The sequence below is a fragment of the Salvia miltiorrhiza genome, chromosome 6 (genome assembly GCF_028751815.1).
Source record: "Salvia miltiorrhiza cultivar Shanhuang (shh) chromosome 6, IMPLAD_Smil_shh, whole genome shotgun sequence".
In the NCBI taxonomy this organism is placed as follows: Eukaryota; Viridiplantae; Streptophyta; class Magnoliopsida; order Lamiales; family Lamiaceae; genus Salvia; species Salvia miltiorrhiza.
The window spans coordinates 5,585,243-5,596,250 of record NC_080392.1 but is presented as its reverse complement, the minus strand read 5'-3'; the positions used below and the strand labels follow the sequence as shown (position 1 = coordinate 5,596,250).

Here is an 11,008-nt window from a genome sequence, read left to right as displayed (position 1 = left end):
CGTTAACTATTTAAAAAAAAAAATCTTTGTCTACCATGTGTTCGACGAAATGACTGAGACTCGTCAACTCGCCGCAGCTCAGCCTCCTTAATCCGGAGCCGCCGCTACCGCCACCACCGCTGCCGTCGTAGCCCCCGCTTCCTCCACCACCACTTCCGCCACCAACGACGGCGTCGTCACCACGACGCGGAGGGAAGAATTCAAGTTGGGTCGTTTGTTGCGTGTTTGTGCTCAAGGGAAGAATGTCCCAGCAGCAACGCGGACACTTATTTTGACACATCAAAGGGTTGCCAATATAATCCCAAGTCATCCAAGTGTTTCTCTCAGCTCAGAGAGAGAGATGTTGACAATAGTAGCGCTCGTCTTAATTTTCCTTCTCTCAGTTTTCTTGCTGCAAAAACGCAGTGCTCCCAAGGCAACGGACAACATCCCGGGGACTTTGGGATGGCCCATTGTCGGGGAGAGCTTCTCGTTCCTCGCCACCTTCTCAAGCCCGGCCGGCATCTTCAGCTTCATGCAAGAGAGACAGAAAAGGTAATGAATGCTAGCTGCTGGATTACAACAATTGTGAAGAATTTAATGTCAATATTGATCACTGTATTGTACCCAGGTACGGCAAGGTGTTCAAGAGTTATGTGTTGGGGAGATATACCGTGTTCATGACGGGGAGAGAAGCGAGCAAGATTCTACTGACAGGGAAAGATGGGCTAGTGAGCCTCAATCTCTTCTACACAGGGAAGCAAGTTCTTGGCCCTACAAGCTTGCTTACACAGAGCGGAGAAATGCACAAGAGGCTACGACGACTCATAGGGGAGCCCCTCTCGATGGACGCTCTCAGAAAGTATTTCCCATTCATCAATGCGTTGGCCGTGGAGACCTTAGATCATTGGTCCAACCAAAAAGTTCTAGTTCTTGAAGAGGCTTCAACGGTTGATATTATGATATATGTGCATCTCTGACTTGTTATGCAGCATTGCTTTCTGAAATAGTGTAATATTTCTGCAGTTCACATTGAAGGTGATCGGCCACATGATCATGAGCTTGGAGCCTACAGGCGAGGAACAAGAAAAGTTCCTCGCCGTGGTGACGACGCCGTCGTTGGTGGCGGAAGTGGTGGTGGAGGAAGCGGGGGCTACGACGGCAGCGGTGGTGGCGGTAGCGGCGGCTCCGAATTAAGGAGGCTGAGCTGCGGCGAGTTGACGAGTCTCAGTCATTTCGTCGAACACATGGTAGACAAAGATTTTTTTTTTTTAAATAGTTAACGGCTGTTAACTCACCGTTAGGGCTAAGGGTGATTTTGTTCGATTTTAATTACCATAGGGGCTTATTTGACATACCCCTTGCCATAAGGGGCCCAATGCCATAGGGGCCTCCACCTTAGGGGCTAATCTGATACTTAACCCATATATATATATATATATATATTAGTGTAAAGAGTTAAGTATCAGATTAGCCCTTAACGTGGAAGCCCCTATGGCATTGAGCACCTTATGACAAGGGGTGTGTCAACTAAACCCCTAAAGTACCTATTTTTCTCCAATTAAGCCCCCCGACTTAACGGAGAGTTAACACCGTTAACTATTGTTATTTTTTTTATTTTTTTATTTTATTGGTGGTGGGACCCACACCTTCTTCACCACCAAACTCGCCGGAAACCTAATCAAAACCATCTCCTTCCTCACCCCCACGCTGACCCCACCTCCACTCTCAAATCTCTCTCTATATATATATATATATCTCTCTCTCTCTCTCTCTCTCGCTGTTCACCCACATCCGCCGCTCTCCCTCGAATCTCCTCACGCCGCCGCCCGTAGGTCAGGCGACACCGCCTCCACTTCTCTCTCGACAGACTCGACAACACAGACGCACACCATAGACAACAGTCGATGGCCTCACCTCCGGTGAAGGTAGCCTCCGACCTCGCCTCTCTAGACTCCGACGACCGCAGCAGGGCCGCGACCGCCGCTTCCCTCTCTAACCTTTCATCTCCTCTCCCCTGCTCTATCGACCCCTCACTCTCTGGTCTCACAACTGACAACTGATCGGAGGCAAAGCCGCTGCCCGAAAGCCCTAAATCCCCAAATTTTCTCCGCCTCCTCTCGATCTCTTTCTCCCATCTTTCTGATTCCCGACAACTACAGCCAAGAGCCGCCGCCATCATCTCAGTCTTCCCTCGACTCACACACATAGTTCGACCTCCGCCCTTGGCCGGACAATAGCGGCGAGTCGCCGCCGTGCCCTGCCTTCCTCCGTCTCTCGACTCTTGCAGGCAACAACTACAATAAAAGGTGGTCGGGTAGGGATTGGCTTCGTGGGATCTGGGCTTCAGGGTCGGGGTGGGGGTGGGGGTAGGGGTGTAGGTGTGGGGTGGGGCAGGAAGGTGGAGGGAGGAGCCGTTGCTGCTGCTGCTTAAGCTGCCATTGCTGTGGGGGGAGTTGGTCGGAGAAGGAGATGGGTTCTCTCTTGATGAGGGAGAGACGTATTTCCGGCGAGTTTGCAACATGTTTGGTGGTGAAGAAGGTGTGGGTCCCACCACCAATAAAAAAAAAATAGTCAACGGTGTTAACTCTCCGTTAAGTCGGGAGGCTTAATTGGAGGAAAATAGGTACTTTAGGGGTTTAGTTGACACACCCCTTGCCATAAGGTGCTCAATGCCATAGGGGCTTCCACGTTAAGGGCTAATCTGATACTTAACCCAAAAAAATATATTTAACGGTGTTAAGTGTCCGTTAGAAACAAGGGAGATTTTGCACTCTTTATAAAATGTTGAGGGGTTAACAGCGCACCATTAAACGATAGGGAGGTAATTGTGTTAGGGAGTTGCATGATAGGGGGGCTATTTGCTACTTCTCCATTTTTAAATATTTAAAACTACTACTCCCTCCGTCCCTGAAATAGCTTCCTCTTTAGGGACGACACGGGTTTTAAGAAAAAGTTGTAAAGTGTATTGATAGTGGAAAAAAAAAATGTTATAATTAGTATTGAGAGTGATGAAAAGTGAAAAGTAAGAATAAATAAAGTATTATTAGTGGTGGGGTAATTGTTTAAAAATGGAAAAAAAGAAAGAATAAGTTATTTGTAGGACGTCCCAAAAAGGAAAAATAGAAAGTTTTTTCAGGGACGGATGTAGTACAATTTAATCATGAAAGATAATATATTATATATTTTTCTCAAAAATGGAACCTCATATTGCCAGATAAATTTATTAGAAACTTTTTGAATTATAATCTAAAGTTATATTATTGATATTTTCATATATTGATGTATAAAGTCACCGATTTTTTTATTATGCAGCTTTACCTTCAAGCTAATTAGCACAATGGAGTCAAGGATCTCCCTTTTTTTTAGGAGAAAACATGAACTTCATAGATCATAAAGGAGGGCCAACAAGTACATCAGGAATAGGTCCGATGTAGAAAGAAAGACGACGATTTGCAATGGCATGCTTAGCAATTCTATCAACTATGCTATTCCCTTTCCTCGAGGTCCAGCTGTAAAAGACGCGAGCAAAGCTATCGGTCATGATACGATCCTTGTCAGACCGTTCAATCGAACACGCAAACGGAAGACTTTGAAACGAACGAACGAACGATAGATAGATAGAAATTCCAGAACCTCTGAATCTAACCCACAGAATGATATAGGCTAATAAAATCCCTACACCCCAATGTGATGTTGACGCAGCAACTCGGGAACGATGATTGACACCCGATGAGAGTTGGATGACTCGCCGTTATGTCGATAAATTGAATTCGTCATGGAAAAGTCAAGAAGAATTCGAGAACTCTCAAGAGAGAAATAAAACTCACGAATTTTGATAAAAGTAGGCTTAATGGTCTCTAATTTTCGTGCATATCAAGCCCTATATATAGGGTTATGCGAAAACCTAACCAAACTAGGAGAATAAACATGGAAAATAACTCCTAATCTAATAAGGAAACAAATCATTAGTCAAAACAAGGTATAAAATTCAAAACTGACTCAACTAAGGCCAAATTTCAGCCACTCTAATATAATCCACGTAAAATAAAAACAAATAAAATACTTGATTAAATAAGCCCACATATGCAACGTAAGTTGGGCCTCCATAGCATGCATCAGGTCATTACACCAATCTCCCTCAAGGTGTCGCCCAGGTAAGAGAAGTCCGTAGAACCATTCATGAGCTTCCACAATAGAGTCTGACAATCCATCTCAACAATCACGGTTTCCCTCCCCGATAGTCCTTGAAGAAACGTAACCCTTTAGCAACCGCCATCCCCTCATGCTCCTCAGCCAAGATCGCCCCTTCCACAAAGCCAAAACGACAACCAAGGATTGAACTCGCCGCATTTGTCAGGATTGCAACCACTCCCACGCCCAGTACTCCTCCAATAACAGCATCGTCACAGTTCACCTTCCACTGGTTGTACGTCCTCGCAGCTCAAAGTGGGAATAGGATTTTATTTATTTGTAATGTATGAGTCAAAGTTTTAAATTTCGAATTCACGCATGCGATCTTTGAAATTTATTAATTTATTTATCAAATTTACCTAAAATTAAAGGACCTAATTAGAAAGAAAATATTACAATTTTAAAAGGATATACCTACAAATTATTTATTAAATAAAGTAAATATTGAACGCGCATGCATGCATCTAAAAATATTGAATTTGTAACCATTAGGCGCAGCTCAAGGATACATACATAAAAGGAGTCATGTTTGATTTGGAAAGGAACAAAATCGCAATCAAAAGATGTTTCAACTTTCAAGTTGCCAGCTTATCCTTCTCAGCTCATGCCATGTTACATCATCACATGGATTGCCATAGATGTATATAATATATCAACTCATTAACCAAATTAATAATACACAAATACGTTTAATTAATTTCTAAATTCTTCGTGTACTCTAGTGTACATTTATACTTATTAATACATATAAATGTAATTTGAGATATAATATAAAGAATCCAATCAACTGTTTATAATTTCTAATTGAAACATTAATCAACTGTTTATAATTTCTAATTGAAACTATTTACATTTGATGATGTAGCTAATCACTAATAGTTACACTTTCAAACTCCACTAATTTTTATGACACGAATATTAGCTATCAAGCCTTATATATACGTCACTAATAAAAAAAATTGTAGTGATTGTCACTTAATTGATATATATAAAAGCTAGCTAAAAGAAGTTATATATATGTATATATATTCCTAGAGAAATTGCTGGTGATATTCATATGCAAATGGAACCCACATCTCCTCAACTTGCTCATCTCCTTCAGTAATACAATAATGGCCGACGTTGCTTTGAGGAACCCCACCTCACCTACTCACAACTTCCTTTTCTTTTTAATATCTACTGCTGTAATTGTAAAATATCTCTTTCGGTCGACCTTATAACATTAATTTCGTACTGTTGTGTTTATGTAGATAAAACATTATTAGCGCGTAAAAAATTTAAACAATATTATTCTCAACAATCAACATGACAAGCTTATAGTCCATCAAATAAGTCATTACACCGTACGCATACATGCAGGATCTCTACACCACATAAAAATAGGAAATATACTACACCTCACACAGACGAAATTAAATCCATGACCTCACACAAAAACTTAATTAATTTATATTCTTGAGTTTGTTGATCATATAGGATCCCTAAGTAAAAATTGAAAGTTTGTTGATATATAGGATATAAAGTACTAAGAGAAAATTACGAAAAGGGTAACCCAAATTCTGTTAGATATGAAGTTGGCACAATTGTTGGTGCATTATATGATTTGTGAATTATAGATCGCTGCCTAAATATATAATTCATGTCCCCTCCCAAAACCATAATTAATGGTGTAGTTACACATATATCTAATTTTTATAATATTCAATTTTACAATAGAGGCAATATCACAAAAACTTGAGTACAATCGGTGTACCATATACTCGAGTTGATCCGCACCTCAAATAGTGTTATTTATGTTAGAATATTTTCATACTCTATATGATTATCATTGTGTAGCCAACATGAGTGTCTTCATGAGTTCTACATGCTGTTCCATTATGAGTTGCTTTCGATATTATAAGTTCTGCTGGAGACATATTGTAGCTTCATACTTGCGAATTTTGCAGATATCTTTTAGCTATCTTATGCGATCTTTTTGGATATAGATGGACACAATTTTACAGATTTAATGGAGCCTTATTGGAGCATAATTACAGATAGATCAAGATCATCCAAGCAGAGACCTAATCAAGCTATAACTCATATTTTCTTCTATGAATAGGAAAGGATTAACTTGGGCAACAAGAAGGCTTGAAACCTATAAAAGGAGGCCAATTTCGTTCATAATGGCTGGGGAAATTCGTTCATAATTGCTCTCGTCATGTAGACGAGAATTCTTGTTCCTGCTAGGTGTCCCCCGGACTTGTTACAATCTGTAGTACATTCATTGATATAGTACTTTTATTTTCTCCTAGCAGAAGAGTGTTTTGTGAGTTATACACTTGAGCGTACATTGTAAAAGAGTTATTTACTCTTCTTTATTGTTGGTTTTTGTTTCTCAAGGGATTAGGTGCTCCTAGGAAGTTAGTTGTTGTCTAGCTTTCAGTTATTCACCGTTGATGAGGTTTTGGGAAGATGTAGAGGCTAAGTAAGATGGTGTCTTATTGTGTAAGTCCTTTGTACATCTTAACTTCATATAGTGGATAATTTTCCTTGGACGAGGCCCCCCAGACGTAGGTTGTTTAACCGAATTGGGTTATCATTCTCCGTGTATTATCTTTCGTACTCACATTCGCTGTTACGACACATCTCATCACATATTTTACGGATTAGTTATTTTTTCAATTTATAAGGTTTGAGTTCAGGACATGGATTCGGATCAGGGTGCAGGTCAGAACTGTCTAAGTGGGTACAATCCGATTGTACGATACATTCGATTGTACCCAAGACCATCTCTAAGAATATTGTGTCACACTGTCTGATAAATCAAGATTCATCAAAGATATTTTTATTGAATCAAGATGACTATTGATCAATTTTAATCTAACCCAATATTAATTTATAACTTTTACGCGTTACAAGTAGAATTTCATTGAATTGATCTTGATCGACCATAACCAACCATCATTTTTTGGTTAGACGTACTGATTCCACATTTCATATTGTTCACAATTACAGATGAAAATACCCTAAAATTACAAGACTTGGTGTGGGGAAACAACTATAACATTTATTTTATTCCAATGACTAGAGTGTCAACATGGTTGATTATGTTAAATATGATGGTCTTGTTATGTATCTGAAGGCTAAAATTAAATCATAAGTATATATAGAGTCCAGCTCACTGTGCTTTAAGAGGTTCACCTAAAATGGGAACAAATCAATAGTGAATTTTGAACATGCAATCTTTCCTTTTTTTCTGGAAATACTTCGTACCACTACTTTGGGTATATTTATAATTATTCGAAATGTATTCGTTGAGATTCAAATTCACTAATTAACTTTCAGTTATAGTAAAATCGTAATTCATTGAACCAAATTAAACCTTGCAATGAATTATGATCTTAAACCTTATACAACTTCAATTCAAAAGAGAACTCATGTGTCACGCGGGTACATGATCTGTGTGCTGTAATTTCTACTCCCTCAGTTCACACGAAAATTATACCTTCAATTACATTTAAAGTGGATCTTTATTCCACTATTAATTTTATTCGCATTTTATTAAAATTCGTGTCAAAAGAAATGTGACATAATTTTCGTGGACGAAAAAGTATAATTTACCATTTATGTCGACGGATTTTAATCCTAAGAATTTCCGCATGTCAAATACATTATCCATGCAATACATGAATAATATATACAAATATAATGACAATAAAGGTTAAAAAAAGTAGAATGTTGAAATTCTCGACTCTTGCTTGACTCGACTCAAGCCGGCCTCTCGCTTTCACAACCTTATCTTATCTACAGCTTATATTTGCACCAACGTCACATCACGTTCACAAAAGGCAACAGCAGTCAGAAAAGAAGCATTGCAATTTGCAAATAATGTCACCATTAATTGACAGCCCATAGGCTTTGTATTACAAAATGATATCCAACTTATTCTAATCACTAATCCAATCTTGATTTCCAAGATAACTTAGGGAATGAGCTCATTAATTAGTTTTACTAACATCTCCTGAAATTATTTGTAGTAATATTAGGTGTATTACGAAATTAAGGTCGTGCAATAACATTCCCTTCAATTCAACTTTTTCAGATCTATTTTAGAACTCGAACGAAATCTCCAAATAGGAATGTGTTTTTATGCTTCATCGTTAATTTAAATTTCAAGTTTCGTGGTTGATCAATTGTATTACATTGATTGAGCTGAAAACGATTTAATATCATGGTTCGTAATCTTTTTCTACCACTTGAATTCGTGCTCGTATAATGATGGAGATGGGTTCGTCCAAACTAATCACTTAACAATTGGAATTTAATTAAGGGGTTATTGCCAGAAAATACATATACTTTGTCAATTTTCTGATTTATATCATGACCTTATAATTTGGCCAGAAAATACATCAATTTTCAATTTAATTGCAATTATAACATGACTTTATAGTTTGGCCAAAAAATACACCAAGTTTCAATTTATTCTCAATTATAACATGACCTTGTAATTAATTTAGTATAATAATATCAAGTTTAATACATTAAATATTTTTAATTTTCTTTTCATCTCACAATATACTATATATAAATACATATATATTTGATAAATATACATCTATATGTAAATAATATATAATATTATTTACTTTTTAACATAGTTTCTATTATATATGTACGTAATTTTTTTAATTGGTCCTAATATTTTATAATTTCACAATTTAAATAAATAAATACTTATTATATATATAATATATTAATAGAATATAAAAATCAAATATATATATATATATATATATATATATATATATGCATTTGTGTGTTGAAAATTTAATATAAATACAATAAATATTAATACATCTATGATGAAAAATAATCTAAATAAGGTCATGTTATAATTGAGAATAAATTGAAATTTGGTGTATTTTCTGGCCAGACTATAAAGTCATGTTATAATTGCAATTAAATTGAAAATTGATGTATTTTCTGGCCAAATTATAAAGTCATGATATAAACCAGAAAATTGACAAAGTATATGTATTTTCTGGCAATAACCCCTTTAATTAATTATTGGTCATTATATTGAATCCAACGTTGTTATATGTTTTTTGTTTCCACCTCTCTGTTTTCCGAAAAAATTAGACCTAAACATGAATTAGCTAGAAACACAATAATTTGATTAAATCTAGTAAAGGCAAATACTTGATAGAACAAACTGGGACACTTGCTCATCATTTGATTAGAAATTTAATACTTCGATTACATTTGTAGCAGTAGAATTTAATTCTTATATAATTTCACCCAAAATAAAATAAAAAATCAAGAGCTTCAACTATACACACGAGACAGAATATCGGGATTTCCGGCCACCGGACTACCAAAAAAATGTCCGGCACCGATCAGGCTGACGTGGCCTTATTCTCCACGCTCAACCCTAGACGACGGAGAACCGGCTCAGGCGTCGGCGGAACTCGCCGCGGCGGCGCTGCTGATGAGACGAAGGCCGAATCAAAGCAGCCAACGCTCTCCTAACCCACTCCCCCTCCACGCCAATCCGCACCAGAGAGTTCTTCATGGCGGAGCGCCTCATATTCAGCCTGCCGGAGCTCCCACACGGCGCCGTTTGGGGTTTACTTGTAACCGATTTGTGCAGGCCGCACCTGAACGAACCGGGGTGGTTCGTCGGCGAGCACATACACGTCCGCTTCTGACCGGCGGCCGGTTTGTTATCGACTCGGGTGGTCATGGAGATGGAGCGGCTCTGCGAACCGGACCGGTCCAGCGAGAAGCTGAGCGAGGGGGAAGAGCGGTTTAGGCGGGTGGGGGAGGAAGGCCTGTGTAGTGAGCGTTGTGCGGCGAAGGCGGAGGAGGTAGCAGAGGCGAAGGAGGCGGACGGTGGCGCGTGGGCGGAGTAGCGGCGGGCGGGATGGGAGGTAGATCCGAGGACCGGTCCGCTTGATCTGCGAGGGGCGTAAGCCGCCATTTGATTGATTTTTCTTTTTGTGAGAAGAGAGGAATTGGAAGTTGAAAGTGGCAAACACAAACTTAATTTGGGGTGTGTATTTATAGGGGAGAGGGGAGATCCGAATGCCGGCGCCTTCGGACTCTTAACCATCTCCAAACCAAACAGTTGGGCCTATGTTGATTCGGATCTCACCCAAATCATACTATAACAGAATACGAAAATTATTAATTCTAACAATCCAAATATAAATTATTTGATACGAATATAGTTTATTTAGAAAATTTTCACAATCACCTACTAAAAATGATTACACAAAATTTAAGGAAAAAGAAAATTAGACAAACATGACTGACGATTTAATTATTACATATGAAATGATTTGCAATTATTATGAGACATGGAATCTTGTCTTTGTTTCGGTAGACACTTGTTATAATAAGTTGCGTAATGTATATGTTATATGCAACCCACCTAAGGCGTATTTATTGAAGATCTTTATTCTGTATGCTACTAATTAATTAATTGCATAATTCGGCGGCAATATATAATAGCAATATTTTAACATTTAAATACATTTTGAAGCATTTTGAAAGATTTTGAAGGTAAAAACGATTTAACGACAAAACAGTGAGACGTTTGGATTAACGACTTTTTAACGCAGTGGGGTCCGCAAAGGGCAGGGTGCATTCCACGTAGTTTATCTGGAGAGCTGAGGCGCCCCGCATAAGTTACACGTAGTTGGTTCGGTTTAAATAAGTTGTTACGCCTATTTGTGGATGAAGATAGGCTTCGCAGCATCTGCGCATGTGGGCTGCTTCCCATTGTAATTATTGACGCCTATTTTGGTACCATTTGTTTTTCCAACAAATAAATAACTTATTTACTGTCCTC

General features: G+C 38.4%; 2 protein-coding genes across 2 annotated transcripts; one reads left to right on the top strand and one right to left on the bottom strand.

The window, feature by feature from the left end:
• Positions 1-314: 314 nt before the first annotated feature.
• LOC130990396 (abscisic acid 8'-hydroxylase 1-like) lies at positions 315-1,176 on the top strand. Its single transcript, XM_057914636.1, has 3 exons — positions 315-534; positions 611-929; positions 1,006-1,176. The coding sequence occupies exons 1-3, from the start codon at positions 341-343 to the stop codon at positions 1,174-1,176; spliced, it is 684 nt and encodes a 227-aa protein (XP_057770619.1). The 5' UTR covers positions 315-340.
• An 8,178-nt stretch (positions 1,177-9,354) lies between these two features.
• Positions 9,355-10,547, bottom strand: LOC130988180 (uncharacterized). The gene has a single exon (XM_057911961.1). The coding sequence runs from the start codon at positions 10,265-10,267 to the stop codon at positions 9,587-9,589; it is 681 nt and encodes a 226-aa protein (XP_057767944.1). The 5' UTR covers positions 10,268-10,547; the 3' UTR covers positions 9,355-9,586.
• Positions 10,548-11,008: the final 461 nt, after the last annotated feature.